The sequence below is a fragment of the Heliangelus exortis genome, chromosome 1, assembly GCF_036169615.1.
Source record: "Heliangelus exortis chromosome 1, bHelExo1.hap1, whole genome shotgun sequence".
In the NCBI taxonomy this organism is placed as follows: Eukaryota; Metazoa; Chordata; class Aves; order Apodiformes; family Trochilidae; genus Heliangelus; species Heliangelus exortis.
Genome location: NC_092422.1, coordinates 159,497,907 through 159,513,248, shown reverse-complemented (window position 1 = coordinate 159,513,248; position 15,342 = coordinate 159,497,907). Strand labels below are relative to the sequence as shown.

General features: G+C 44.3%; 2 protein-coding genes across 4 annotated transcripts in view; one reads left to right on the top strand and one right to left on the bottom strand.

Annotated features, from left to right (window-relative positions):
* The window catches only part of BORCS5 (BLOC-1 related complex subunit 5), an 80,374-nt gene extending 77,195 nt beyond the window's left edge, over positions 1 to 3,179 (bottom strand). For all 3 annotated transcript variants that reach the window (XR_011723864.1, XR_011723865.1, XM_071733358.1), the window contains exons 1-2: positions 2,941 to 3,179; positions 1,901 to 2,044 (exon numbers count right to left, since the gene is read on the bottom strand). Coding sequence is in view for 1 of the 3 variants with exons in the window: in XM_071733358.1 (XP_071589459.1) it covers positions 1,901 to 2,044; positions 2,941 to 2,998 (202 nt within the window). In the remaining 2 variants the exon portion in view is untranslated. The remainder of the gene's footprint in view (positions 1 to 1,900; positions 2,045 to 2,940) is intronic.
* Positions 3,180 to 7,448: 4,269 nt separating this feature from the next.
* MANSC1 (MANSC domain containing 1) lies at positions 7,449 to 14,086 on the top strand. Its single transcript, XM_071733342.1, has 3 exons — positions 7,449 to 7,990; positions 8,855 to 8,995; positions 12,766 to 14,086. The coding sequence occupies exons 1-3, from the start codon at positions 7,771 to 7,773 to the stop codon at positions 13,737 to 13,739; spliced, it is 1,335 nt and encodes a 444-aa protein (XP_071589443.1). The 5' UTR covers positions 7,449 to 7,770; the 3' UTR covers positions 13,740 to 14,086.
* Positions 14,087 to 15,342: the final 1,256 nt, after the last annotated feature.

Sequence of the window (15,342 nt, the reverse complement as noted above, 5' to 3'; positions counted from 1 at the left end):
GCTGGAAGAGAATTGTGCTTTGGCTTTTAGTGTTTTGCCTCTCAAGAACACAGTCTCTTCATGACTCTGTGCTTTCCCAGCCCATCAATTGAACTATTCCATTTAAATATTCTGCTTCTAAGACTTGAAAGCAAAATAAAACCCCTTGGCTTTGCTTAGTCAAGGAAAAACTCAAAGGAATAATGAAGCTCACAAGGGCTATGAGTTCACATCTTCACTTCTCCAAGCTGGTAAGTTCACATTACACAAGTTTTTAGGATTGACTCCTAAAAGATCTCTGGTATCCTTCTTCAGCCAGGATCCTGTATTTGAAAAATGCAGAGAAGAGAGCATTTGAAAAAAGGACAACTTCTTGAGAAGGTCTATGACAGATCTGGGACCTCACAAGACTCAACTCACTCATCAGACCACACTGCTTTCTGCAGTGAACACAAGTGTCACAGTCCTGTTGATGAAGTAATAACTATTTGAGGCTGAAAAAGCTGTCCACAAAAGTAAACATGAGCAGTCACCAGCTGTCACATCTCAAGAGACTCAGAAACTATTAGCAAACCAAAGGAAATAGAAAAGGTTTCTTTCGTATATACACAGCTTCAGGTCTGAAGACAGACCAGCAAAACCAACTCAGTAATCAAGACAACTCCCCCTCAAACAATTTAAAGCACACATTTAGCAGGTAAAGGACCTGGACCAGGTGCCTTCCAACCTTTCTCTCTCAGCCACATGGCTACTGCTATCTGTTTTTTCTCATTTCCCACCTCACTTCCCTTGCTCCTTGACTACTCATACAGGAACATTGTCTCTGGAAACAACCAACCACTAGCCCCACTTCCCAGGACTTCCACAGATCTTATGCAACCCAGGTTTGCTCACCACAGTTTAAGGCTGGGTGGAACTGAAACTATTTGTCATCACACTCTGATATATACACAGCAACCTCATACCAGATGTTAATGCATCTTCTAAATTTGATCTGTCAGATTAAAACTTCCTTTTTTCTCTTGCAGATTTGGGTTCCAGAATTTACATCCCAATCTACCACTGGCAAGAATCTGATTCTGCATTTTATACAAGGCTGGACTCAGGCAAAGCATTTTCAGGCCACAGGCAATGACCCTGCCTGCTGCTGCCATGCATCCGCACCAGCATCAGCAATCTGTCCATTTTAAAATGGCAGTGAAAAGACAGGAATAAATCAAATACAGATTTCTACAATATCATCCACTGTAAACTTTGTAACACAGCATATTCACTCAGGTTTGCTGATAAACTGTAGGCTTGACAACTTTGATTTAAATCTTCATTTCCCTATGAACAGAACAGAAGGAACAAAGAAGAACACAGAGAAAAAGACTGTGAGGAAAAGAAAAAAAGAAAGAAAGACAGTGGGAACTCAAAAAGTCCAATAATGTAAAGAGAGCTGTCAACACAGGGTTAAGGACCTACACAAGCACCAGTCCACCTCCTACCCCCCAAAACAAAGTTGGAAATCTTCTCAAAGTTGGAAATCTCCACAAAATAACTTGATTTCAAGCAACTGAATCCATACACAGGTAGTTATGACTCTGACAGAGTAACAGACAGATGTTTTATGAGCCTAGAGCACTGCAGTCCAGTATGTACTATAATGTAACACAGCATCTATCATCAACCAGTGGTGCAGCTGTACTGTCTCCACAAGAGATAGCTCCACTGCAGAGACCTCATACCTCTAAACAAGTTCATCCAGCATTTAGAATACTGGGAATAATTATGAAAGAACAAAAGAAAGTTTAGAACAAGAGGGTAGTGACAAATATTAATAGAAATGTGAACTTTAGAAAAACCTCAGGACATACCAAACACTGACTCCATTAGGTACCAAAAAAAGGCCTTTAAAAAAGAGGGCGAAAACAATCACCTTTCAAAAGGGGCTGGAAAGTTGGAATTTCCTGCAGTTTTATGACATCTGGATCATTGCTGACATTTCGAGAGGACTGCGTTCCTGGGGCAACCACCACAATGTCGTCCATTTTGGCTCGGTGCTTGGCTGGTGAAGGGGTTGCTGGAAGGATACAGAGAAAGGGGAGAGGAAATGATCAAGTTAATATGCAGATTCCATCAGAATTTAGTGATAAGAGAATGTTACCATGCTTAAAATAGTTTTCTGCAGCATGAACACATCTCTGAGATTACTCAAGGTGGTACTCCCCCTTCACACCCTCTCTCTGTGAATCTCTTACGTTCAGTAATTCTTTAAATTTTTACTTTTTTTTACAAAACCAGGTAACAGCTGGTGAAAGCCATGTTGCCTTCTCACCCCAGGGACAGACTGCCAAGCTTTTGTTTTGATGATGAAAGTACTAACACCAGACACTTTATTTGTCAGCGTCCCACTAGAGCAAGGCCCTTTCATAGTATATCTTCATAGGAAAGGTTCTGCTCAACAGTTTGATTTCAAGTGCATTTGAAAGACTTGTTTCAGCATTGTATGCTCCTCGCTATCACTCCCAGGGAAACCTTCAGCCAGAACACCTGTACCCCTGACACTCTCCTCCTTACTCTCCCCCAAGCCCGGCACCCTGTTCTCTCCCTCCCTCCCTCGCCCCGCCAGCGGGAGATGGGCTCTGGCCTGGGCCCTAGGGTGCACCCACCCCGCCGGTGCTGCCTCCCACCCCCCGGGTGCTGCCCCCCGCGCCCTCCCAGCCCTCCCCAGAGGAGAGGCCGGGCCGCCTCGCACCGAGAAGCCGCTCCCTTCCCCACAGCAACCGCCCCCGCCCCTCTCCTTCCCCGATACCGCTGCGCCAGGCCCCTGCACAACCTCGCCTCCTTCTCGCAGGCACCCCCGCCGTGACACAGGGACGGAGAACCCCGATCCCGGAGCCCTCTCTCCCTCCCGGCCACCGCCCGCTAGTACACGCAGACCCTCCCCTCCCGCCCCGCAGCGTGGCGGGCACCGACCTGAGGCGCCGGGCTCTCCCGAGCGGCTCTCGGCCTCCGCGCTCTGCTCCGCTCCCATAGCGACGGTGGCGGCGGCAGCGCCACGGACTTTCTTCTCCTCTTCTTCCCTCCTTTCCTCCCTCTCTCTCCCCCGCCTCCGGCAGCGCGGGAGATACCGCCGCTCCCGCGGCCGCCACCGCCGACGGGGCTTCCGCCTGCGCCGGCCGGCGTCTGCACCCGGGTCACGGGCAGGCCCCGCCCGGTGCGGCGCGGCTGCGGGCGGGGCTCCGCAGAGAGGCCGAGGCCGCAGGGGCCGGGAGAGGAATGGAGCAGAATGGAGCAGGAGGGAGCAGGACGAAGGAGGACGAAGGAGGAGGGAGCAGGAGGGAGCAGGAGGGAGCAGGAGGGAGGAGGAGGGAGCAGGAGGGAGCAGGAGGGAGCAGAGGGAGCAGAGTGATGGGGTCGCTGGGGGCTTTGACTGAGCCGCAGCTTTCCTGGGATCTGCCCTGACATAGCGGCGGACTCCGGGGAGCGGGACGGACACAAAACATCTCTAATCTGTTGTTTGGTTATTTTGGTTTTGATTTGTTTGTTTGTTTTGTTTCGTTTCGTTTCTAATTAGGGATATTAAGTTTTCTGTCTTAAGGCAAATTTGCCAAACCCCAAAGTGCCGGGTCTGCGTCCGAGGATGCCAAATAATTCCATCCTCGGCAGAGCCATGCTATTCTCTGGTGGTTTGCTTGGTGGGCTCACATCATCCCCCCAAAACCGCAGCCCCTTCTCTGATACAGGGCATCGAGTGGGCGGGAAAACGCCGTCTCCAGATGCCTTTGTCCTTGTACCAGGACGGAGATAAAGAAGCAGCCCAGATCAAAAAATTCACAGGTGACTCCTGTTAAACAAAAATAAAACGCTGAGAAGGAAACATACTTTGAGATTTCAGAGTTATTATTTTAAAATTTGACAGACAAAGCAGCAACTGTCTGACAGAAGAATTGTCAGTAAACACGGCACAGCGCTGGTGCGTGCTGGCTTCTGAACGGGTCCATTCTTCACTCACACAAGATGCCCAGTGACACTGTGAAAGCTCTGCACCAAACTCAGTATCATTTCCTTTGGCTGTCTTGGCTAATTACCACCAAGATTTAACTTAACACCAGAAAAAATGCTCCTGTCCCATAGATACGAACCTCAGAACTGGTAGAGAGACCAAGGTTCTGGAAAGACGATCCCAACCCCACACTGCCTTTTGTCAGCTGTAGGCTGCACTGTGTGCTTTTGTAACCTAATAATAACAGACCTTTCAACTACCTAACCAACTGCTTGATTCCTGCCAAAATGCCAACTAAATTGTATGAAAGCAATGTAATTATTCTGGAGGAAGAACAACACCATTATTGGTACAATTCAGTTTACAAACTTGAGCTCATAATCTGGGATACGCACAGACATGATTGAAATTAAACATAGTGAGTAGTGTAAGTGGCTTTTAAGGGAGGACTGACAGAGTTTAAAGATACGTCAGTGTTAAAAATAAAGTGCATGATGTCCACAGAACTACAGTCTAACCAGTACTTGCCATAATGTCATTTGAAATTATATATCAGCCTAGGAGAAGTTTTAAAATTAGCTCAATTGGGTCAGCATATTTAACTACAATTCACATCCTTTCAACTTCTGTGTAATGGACTTCTTGCTTCTCTCTAAAGAGTTTTCATTTATTATTGAGAAAGTGTGAATTTGTAATATGTTACCACCCCAGAAAAGTTTTAATTTAGCAACCAAGATGTGTCTGCCATGTGGGTGTTTATCACTGAAAACATTGTTAAAGATATATTTTAATGTGTGAGTTTGTGAAAGTGAATTCTTTATTTTTCCTCTAATGTGAATTTAATACAAGTGTTCTGCAGTGTTCTGCAGCCAGTAGCTAAATTAATGTACCTGAAATAGTGTACAGGTGTACATATCTACCTTTGAATACATAAATCTCATGTTTGTATTACCATGACCCAAGCAACTTAAGATCATTTGTTTTAGATCATTTCTTATCAGTTTCATTTTTTCTTTATTACTTACTCTGTGCATTCAATGCTTGAAACAAGGGGATTATTTGAAATTGTGCAAATGGTATATTAAACATGTAGCTCCAGGTTCCTCAGAAGGTGTGAGCTAGGGCTTAAAAAGCTGTGCATGAGGAATAGCCCTGCCCCACCTGCTCCTGCACCGTGGCCTGTTGGCATGCAGCTCTGATTAGATGGGCACAGTTCCCTTGGCCTTGTTGCTGCCATCCAGCATTACAAAATGTGATGGCCACACTCTGAGACTGCCTTACAATGACTAGTCTGGGGGCAGTGGGATTAACTATATACATAGTTAATTTGTCTGTCACATTCACTTGAATGTGAATGCCCACAAACATACATTATATATATATACGTATATGTTTGAAGTTCCTCTTATCTGTCCCAGGTGTTTCTTGCTGTAGTGCACCAGGTCCTGAGCAGAGAGTCAGGCAGACACCTTTAGCACTGCAGCACTGTGATGCAGGGCTGACACTGTCACACCATCCTCCTCTCTCTTGGCCTCCCTTTTTTCTCATCTCAGTGGGGAGGGCAGCTCAGCAGCTGCTGAGCAAAGCTGGCTCTCTTCTCACCATTTTCATGGGTTTCTGTGAGGCTTTTGATGGGTCTGGGCTACCCCTGCAACTCAGAAGCTGGGCTGAGTTGCACCTGCTCTCTGCAGGGAGTTTGGGTGCTCACCCTACACATAGGAAGATAGGAATGAAGCACTGGTAGCTGGACCTGTGCAATGGCATCATCCCGTAGCATCTCTTCTGCCCTGCTCACACCATATCGTTGTATCAGACCTTCTCATATTCCCATAATCATCTAAGCCTGTCTCTGTGCAGTTTTCCACATGCACATTCCACATACATTCTAGCACATTTCCACATACATTCTAGTACCCTGACACCCACAACCCTTTAGTGCTATCTCAACAGTCAAGAACCATCCTCTTCCCCCACCAATAAACACCCCAGCCCGACCTTTAGCCTTTTTTTGAGCTTCTTTAAGCTTAGCTTCTCCCAACACCACTTTTGAAGCAAAGGCAGGTGGGAACTGAGACTATGCTCAGTGTATAGCCCAGGTAATATTTGTGTTTGCTTTTAGTATTCAGCCCCATGGTTCATTCACTGTGTGATATGGTCAATAGGTGACACCTTAAATGTGCTCTTACAGCTTTTTCTTTTACTAGGGAAAATAATTTTACCAGTTTATCCAAAGAGAGACACTTGGGTATCCAAAGCATTCCTTTACATTTCCCAAAACTAAAAATAAACATTTAGTTATAAAAATGCAGCTGAATTTTATTTTATTTTAAAAATAAGAAAAAGCATAAAGTATGTGAAAAATCATAATGAAACATCAACAGTTGCCCCAAATTGGCCTTTTCATATGAAATGAAATTATGGGCTCTTTCAACACTTATGTCCAAAGAAAAGCCAGCACCCACCTGCATGAACAAAGGAGATGTGAGAAACAAGTCAACCACCCATGCCTTGGCACCCACCCGTGGTGTTAGGCAGAGCACGGGACAGGCAGAGCAGCAGATGTGAAGCAGGATGTGCCCCCACTGCTGCCACCAGAACCCCACCTCTTCCAAGGAGGGATCTCAGAGAAGCAAGAAGTCTCACCTCAAATGCACTTTCTCTCTTTAAAGTAGACAGCAAGTGTCTGCCAGAGACATGATGAGACTCCCCTTTTTTTTTTGTTATTGTACTCCAGCCATAACATTGTGTAAAATAACCTGCCCTTTAGTAAATTCCTTCATTGCTAAAAAGAACAGGGCTTTTATTTACAGACAACTGTATTATTTTACATATGATGCAGCATGAGAGACCCGAAAAAAAGAATATATCTGACAAACCCTATATTTCTTGCACTCTAGGCCACTTCTACTTGTACACACTGCCCCAAAAATAATAATTAAAAAGCCCAGAGGAAATTAACAATTTCCAAGTAAAAACATGACTTGAACAATTAATTGCATTAAAGCTATTGAAGGAAGAATGGCTAAAGCACCAGTCCAAGCCAGGCTTGTCTGTACAACTCCCATTCAGCAAACACCCTGTGCTTGGCAGGATTACTGAGGTAGCAAAAAGACACTCGCGCAGACATTGAAATATCCACCTGTCCGTTTAGACCAGGATATGCACATTAGTTGCTTTCATTAGAGCCTCCCAAAGCCAACCTCAGTCGGCGAAGAGACAGGTCAAGCTGCTAGCAAAGACCCATCAGCCCGACCCGATTAGTTTCAAAGGGTGTTTTTTCCCTTTGCGACGGATGCTGAGGACAAGCCCCCGGGGACGATGCGGGGCTGGAGACGGGAGGGGCACCACGGAAGCCCCGACGTGGAGACGCGAGGAGAGGCAGGAGGGAGGGCAGATGGGAGAGAGAAAGGGCAGAGGGGTGGGAAGGCTAAGAGAGAGCAGGCAGGGAGGAGGGCGGGCTGAGGGTGGCCCGGTCCCGCCTCCCTCGGCCCCTCCTCCCGGACGTTCCGGCGGGCCGGGGCTCTCGTCGTTCCCCTTTGCTGCCTTCCCGCCCTCGGTCGCGGAGTGGAGCCCAGGCCGGCCTCGCCGCTGCCTTCCCCGCACACCGGACAGCCCAAAGGTGCCCCCCAAAAAAACGTCCCCGCCCCGGGAGCAGGGGAGGCATCTCGGCAGCGGCTTCTCCGGCTACCAGCGGTTCGGGAAGCTTGGCGCGAAATCCGGTTCCTGGCCGAGGAGGGTCCGGTACGTCTGTGGTAAGGGGCGCCCTAAGGGTTGGCGAAGACCCCAGCCGAGGAGGGACCATGTCTCCCCTCAGCAGCCAGTGGCCGGTTTGCTTGCTGGTGATCACCTGCGTGATGTCCGGACCATCCCTGGGTCAAGAGTGCTCCTCGGAGAAAAAGGAAAGTGTCATCGTGGATGTAAACTTGGCCCTGGCCAAAGGCGTCGGGGGCACAGAGCCGGTGCATGCAGCAACCCCGGAGGCTTGCGTTCAGCGCTGCTGCTCGGGGGAAAAGCTCTCAGGTAAACATCCCCCTCCTCTTCTTTCGGTCTTCTCTGTACCGGCCTACGAACCCTTTGGGAAATTACTTCTGAAGTTTGTTGGATTCGCCTTTTATTCCAGCAAGGAGGAACGAGGCTGTTCTCCGTGTTCAGCAAGGAAACTTTAATTCATCTTTTCGTCCACGCTGCCACCAGTGGCAGCATGCGGCTGCGGCCCTGTTCTGATAAGCGTGCTTTTAGACCCCTAACTGTGCAGGGAAATAGATGCAGTGAAGGAACAGTGGTAGTTTTAAACGTTAAAACCTGTCAGACCCTCTAAGATGCATAAGTTAGTTTATAGCATATCTATTAAATACAACTCCCATTTTGTGCTTCGTTTCATTTTAGCCAAAAATTCGAGTACTAATCCTTCTCTGGGACAGCTCGTTTGCTTTAAGTGCTTGGAGCTGTAGGAGGTCGAGCACCAAGTAGAAACGGTGGTAAAGATGAATCCCCCTAAGAAGCAACAGTCTTAGCAATTCCTGGGATATGATGAGGAAAAGTAAATAGATCTATTCATTTCCCATTAGTATATCAAGGAGATTTTCAGCTTTATCAAAATTTGTGAGAAATTATTATACTGCATGTTTTCAGTATGGTACAGGTAAAGGGAGGATGGGAGGTTAGACTCATTATTTCCCTAAGCTCATGTACAGGAAGAGGAATGTGTGACCTTTTGTATATTGGCCCTGGACCATTTGTTTGCAGTCCTGGGTTGTTTTTCCTGTAGGAATGTTGGATGTTAGTTTTTCGTTGTGTGAGTAAGAGGAAAACTACTAACAGAGCAGAGGTTATTATCAAGATGGTACAAAAGTTCTTAATGCTGAAATATATCATGTTTTGCAGGAGGCAAGATGTGTAACTTGGTGGTTTTTAATGCTCAAAGAACAAGTGTGTATCCAACCTGCTACCTGTTTTACTGTCCTAGCACCGAGGCTTGTCCAATGAAATCTGCAACAGGATATGTGAGCTACAAGATAACTAGAGGTAAGTAACAGTAAAAGCTGCTGACCCCCAAACTAGATGACCTTTGCACCTGTGACTTTTCAGTAGTGACTGGAAAATGTTTGTGAGTTGTATTTTTAGTAAAATATTTTGAGTACTGTAATTTGAAAATGCTGGGTTTTTTGCTTTGTGGGAGATGGCTGGGTAGGTGTATTGGGAACTCTTGTGTGGGCCCAGTTTCCCAGATGGAATAACATCCTGACCCTTATGAAAATTCTTTTGTATTAGACTCGGAACTCTTTCCCTTGCTTAAACCAAAAAGAAGCTGCTTCCATCTTGGTGTGTTTAAGAAGGAAAAATTCCTGTACATAATAATGCTAGAGTATTGCTGAAAGCAATGGAAATATGATGCCTTTGTAGCCATCTACATGTTTGAAGGATCCAAGCTACACTGATGGGTACCATATACACACAAAAAGAAACATTAAGCAAATGTTGAACAGGCCTTGGAGCACCTGTGGTCTTACTGAGTGGCTGGCAATAGCAATCATTATTTTCTGTTTTCAGTTAGAGAACCTGAAGTGCAGATGAGGACTGACTGTCGTGTGCTATGGGATTTTTATTAGCAAGTCTTACTTGCTGACTGATGTTAACTTGCACCAGACCTGTTTGAACAGCTCAGAGAAGAAACTGATAATTACAGTGTCCTCCTGCCAAGAGTTCATAAGGTGACTTCAATGTGGGTACTTGAGAGAGCAGAAATTTTGCAGAAACTCAATTTGTGTTGTAAAAGATAACTTTTCCAAAATGAACCATGCAAGGGGTGGCAGCAGGTTATGTAAAAAGATTATTTATATAGTGTTAACAAATGTTTTTTTGCAAGCACAATAATGCAGGAACTGGGCAAAAGCAATATGCAACAAGTTACATGCCTGCAAACTTAGTACTAGTAGTACTACTCTCTTATCTGTCTTCCTCCCTTAGAGAATATATAGGGATTTCAACCAAAGAAACAGGAACCATAATTGTGCTTGTGCTTCCACCCTGGCTTGTTGTGCAATGATGGGTTAGCAACTTGATTATATATGCCACCTGTTTCTCATTTTGCATTTTTTAGCTTCCATGAGCATTGAATTGTGGAAAGATTTTGGTAGCTTATTTAACTTATGTTCCTAGTAAGTTTTCAAAGGTAGCACCTGAGCAGTGTTGTTACTGACAAATATTTCAAGTCCTTTTTTCACACATGAGAATCTGCATGTGATTCCACTGAAAACCAAGCTAAAAGGGAAAAAGATACTCTATTGGTAATAAAGTGGCTTAAAATACTGACACAGTAGCTATGAGATTTTTTTTTTTTCAAATACTATTCTTTTGTCTTTATAACTAGTGGAAACAATTTATGGCTCGGGAAAGAAAACATTTCCTGATCCCAGTCACAAAGAGCTATTGCTTAAAAGAAATAACATTTCTGATTCCTGTTCTTCATGTACTATTCAAGTGGGGTGAAAAAGTGAAACACCAAAATATTGATAGGTTCTAGCAAAGCGTGCTCAGGAGATGCTTAGTTTGTTCTTAACTGTGACTACCCTGAAGTTTGCTTTTGAATGCAGTTTATTGGATTTGTGATATCAGCAGGAGCACTTTGGGATCTTTTTAATCTCTTTTTATACATTGACTTGTTTAATTCCCTTGTTCTTTCTTGTCAACAAGCACATCTGCCCTAGCATCCTAGCTGTACATCACACACTGAAGTTTTGAGCAATTGCATTTGGGAGCTCATAGTCAAAAGTGGAGACACAGAATACTATCTAGGCAGTGTTTGCTGAAAATGTGAAGAAGAGTTAGTGCAGACAGCTGATTCATCTGAGTGCTGCAGAGCAGCAGTGATACTTAGCTCCTATATGGGACTGGTCATGCAGCCTCCCTGTGCTCCCTCCACCCATCCTTTGAACTCAGTGTACACGCTCCCTGCTTTTCTTGCTCTCAGACAAACTGAAGGGGACACAGCAAGTGCTGGGTAGCTGTCATACAGCATCCACACTGTTTGTTTAAATGTACAGGGGGGAGTGTCCATGGAAGTGCATTGGGAACAGGGAACACGTGAGCTGGGAACTGACTGGTGGTGACAGGAGATCTCCTCACGATGTGGAAATGTGTCCAGAGCTGCAGAAACAGCTGAGAGTTTGGGTATCTTTGACCACACAGTTTCTCATTCTCTAATAACTGAGTGTTTCGTTATGTAAAGCCACTTTATAAAAGCAGAATGGCTTGTCTTTTCTCTAACTCAGACCAGTCGGAGTCCATTATCTGTAGGATCTTAACTTTGCTTACAAGCTGGTATCTGACTGGGAGGTTAGGATAAAAATTGGTGTCAAATGAAATATTTTGTCTTCTCTTGGTAAAGCATTGCCACTCTTCTTGGTATGTTGTTTGTTTGGTTTGGGTTTGTTTGTTTGTTTGTTTTGGTCATTGGTTTGGTTTTTTGTTTTTTTTGGGGGGTGTGGCATTTGATTTTTTTTTTTTTTTTTTTTGTTTGTTTGTTTGTTTGTTTTTTTTTTAAGCTTGGAAATAAAGAGCAGCCAAGTAGGCTTCTTTGCATGTGTAATAAAACTGAAATAAATCCATCCCTCTTGGTAAGAGTTCCTATTTGAGAAAAAGTGACAATGAAAATGTCTTGGACTATTATTTATTTCGTTTCCAGTGCAGTTAACAAATCTCTTTGCTTCTATAAAAAAAAAGAGATGAGTGAGAGTTATAACTACTTGAGAGGATGTTCCTTCTTATATGTTCTGTGGAGCAACTGAATGGTAACAATTTTATATGTATGTGTATATATGTATATATACATATATATACACATATATACGCACATGTGTATATAGGTATATATATGTGTGTGTGTGTATATATATATATATATATATATATATATATAACAGCCAGTCTTCCAAAGAGCTTGTGCTCACCCAGGGTTTCTCTCATACCTGTGCAGAATCAGGTAGCTGTTTGGATTATTAGTTGTGGAACAACAGTTGGAATATCTGTTACATAACACTGGTATCCTACTACCAAACTCTATTAAATAACACTCACCCATCTGGTTTGCAAACAATAGATACCTGTTTCTGGAGAAATGATCATGTTCAGGCTGCTTCTTATGCAGATCTTCACAGCACATACCTCAGAGGCTTTTGGAGCAGTGTCTTTCTTCTAGCATGGCAGTAGGAGCTCAGGTCTTTCTTACAAATCAGTATGCATATAAAATGGTCTATAAAATAGGGATATTATTGGTACCTCGTATTGTATGATTTTTTATGTGAATTGAAATGTATCAAACAGTCACGGGGTGCTTGGATATTACAAGAAAGGGGAGTATATAGTCACCTTGGCTGGGTGGAGAAGTGTACATCTAACAGATAAAAGTGAGGTTGATAACATCTACTTCTTAACTGGCAGAGGCTGATAATAGTTTGAAGGCAATGGACCTACTCATTGTACATGGTTAAATAAAACACTTCAATGCATGCAACACATAAAACAATCAGATTGGGATGCTTGCTCTGCACAGGTGAATTCTGTGAGAACAGAGCATTCAGGGTCTGGTATTCCCAGGCTTGAGAGAGACAGTCTTTATGGCACAGAATTTAAAAGTAATTCACCATATTTTAAAGCAAGGAAGTTTGATGCCTTGGTGTCATTAGTTACTGCTTTCTGAAGCCTCCTTATGTCTCTATTACTAAGAAAAGCAAAATATTATGGGTAGCCAAAAATAGATTTAATTATTAAATATTGGTATTTCCTTTCTATTTCAGAAATCCATGCCCCGGAGAATACATCCTTCGAAAGTGGGGACTCTTTTTCAAATGAGTATTCTTTGTCTTCAGATGCTGGAACCTTTATTTCTCACAATCAAACTAGCCCTCAGAAACCTACTGCTGCTGTGCAACAGTCTGTCTCTCAGCCATCTGAACTCCCAAATTCCATGGCCAAGCATTTGGACAACAGTGAATTTCATACTGCTTTTCCCGAATCTCAACAGGCAAAACATCCTGAGAGCTTAGATCCCACCCCAAGGCAGAAAGTAATGAACCTGCCTTCAAATCCATCTTCTGCTGTTCAAATTGGAAACCTCTCTGCTTCGTTCCCCACCACTCAGTCTCCTGTTCCAGAACCCAGCAGCACTATCCTTACTCCTCTGCCTACAAGTAGCTCCCAACTGGAATTGCAGACAACCTCACTGCCTACTGGTGGTGCTAAACCTCCTGCTGTCACCACCACCTTTCTGCCTGCTGCAGGTAGGGATAAACCTGCTACCCCTAACACCACCATTGCTGTTACTCCTCTTTCCAGTCCCACAGCTTCTGCTGCTTCAACAACTAAGCAGGTGACCACAAGTTCCAGATCTGCTACCACCCTGCCAGGGCTAAGAACTCCAGCCATTCCTCTTGAGACAACAGTTGTCTCTTCCAAAAATACCAGCCAGGTTACCTTCCTCTCTTCCTCAGGTTTCACCCTGTCTTCTAGTGGTTGTCCTACAGCTTCCCAAAACATCCCTCAGGGTTATGACCTGCCTGATTCAGAAAGCTATCTGCCAGAGGGTGTTCTGAGAGAGAAAGGTGTCATTCAGCTGGAAGAAAAAAGCAGCCTTATAGCAGCTTTGCTTTTTGGAGTGATATTCTTTTTACTAGTTATTGCACTGACAGGGAAGAAAATACATGAATCTCTTCAGAAGAGACATTATACCAGGCTGGATTACTTGATTAATGGAATATATGCTGATGTATGATGGAGGGGGGGGATACGACTGTGAGGAGCATCTCTCATCCTTGAGAGGACAACTCTGAAATGGAACAGTAGATATTGAAATGTCAGATGAGGATGAATTCTTTTTTTCAGCCGCTAATGGGAAAGTGGCAAATGGCTTTGGTGGGGTAAAGAGCTGCTTTTTCTACCCTGAACACTGATGTCTGTAACTTTTGATTTATTACTAAATCTGGAAAATAAACACAAAAATCCAAGTTAAGCTAAGAAGGTCTTCTATTTAAGAAGAAAAAGCATTTGAAGAGCCTAAGCTGTACTGTGACAAGGTTAGTGGAATAAAAGCACACCTAATAAAGTGAGTACCTCTGCAAAGTGTATTTTCAATGCTATTTGCACCAAAATGCCCCGGGGTTGCACAACTGACAATCCTACTTACTCGTATCTGTAGCTTTAAAGGAGTACTTAGTAGTAGAGCTTTGCATCTCAATGTTTTTTGGTAAAAACAGTAAAAATTGTAGTACACATAACATACTTGGTTTAATTTTCCTTAGTTACATATAGCTAAGGTAATTAATTTTCCTTTGCTTCTGCATTCAGTTTTGGGCTCTCCAGTTCATGAAGGACAAGGAACTACTGGAGAGAGCCCAGCAAAGAGCCACTAAGATGACTGGGGGACTGGAGCATCTTACTGTATAAGGAAAGGCAGAGGGAACTGTGTCTGTTTAGCCTGGAGATGACTGAGGGGGGATCTCATCAATGCTTACAAGTGTCAGGAGGATGGGACCAGACTCTTTTCAGTTGTGTACAGTGACAGGGCAAGGGGCAGTAGTCACGAACTGCAACACAGGGGGTTCAACCAAAACATAAGGAATAGTTTTTTACTGTAAGAGTAACAGAGCACTACAATGGGCTGCCCAAAGAGGTGCTGGAGTCTCTGTCCCTGGGTATATTCAAAACCTGCCCGGATGCCATCCTGTGCAACCTGCTGTAAGTGAATCTACTCTCACAGGTTGGATTAGATGATCTACTGAGGTTCCTTCTAACCCTTAATATTCTGTGATTCTGCTTATGGATATATATGTATCTTTAATGTTTTTTTTTTCCATACATCGGAAACTATCCTTAAAACCTCACGCGGCAAATCTGAGTTTGCCTTTTCCGCAGAGTTTACCACATTGCTTTTTTGCAGTATGTATCAGGGAGAGGTTTTATCACATCAAAGTAAAGCAAGCTGCAGTCGAGCTCTTTTGAGAGAAATGATACAACCAAGTGACCTGCCACGTGCGTGGGAGGGGATCTGTTCTGAGACACCTACATCCCTAACAGCTGAGACTCGACACCCCCTCACAGAGCAGGTAGAAATGTGGGAGGGGGCTTACAATAACAGCAGTTCTATTGTTGGCAGAAGACACACAGAAAGGTGGGGTCTCCATTTGTTGAACATCTAGAGGGAGATAAAACCAAGTCTTAAAGGAACATGGTGGCTCTGTTGCAGAAGGGTGCTGACCTCAGGGAAGCTCCCTGTAGTCAGCGTGAGTGGGTGAACAAGGCTGTGTTTACCTTCGTGCTTCTGGTGTTCTCCTGATTCCCTCACCAGCCTGGTGGCCCTCAAAAGAGCTGCTTACACC

Bases quoted from the DNA above. Each gene is read 5' to 3' on its own strand.
- MANSC1 (XM_071733342.1), top strand. From the start codon at position 7,771: ATGTCTCCCCTCAGCAGCCAGTGGCCGGTTTGCTTGCTGGTGATCACC. The intron at 7,991-8,854 runs GTAAACATCCCC...CATGTTTTGCAG, and splicing joins CTCGGGGGAAAAGCTCTCAG to GAGGCAAGATGTGTAACTTG. The intron at 8,996-12,765 runs GTAAGTAACAGT...TTTCTATTTCAG, and splicing joins GAGCTACAAGATAACTAGAG to AAATCCATGCCCCGGAGAAT.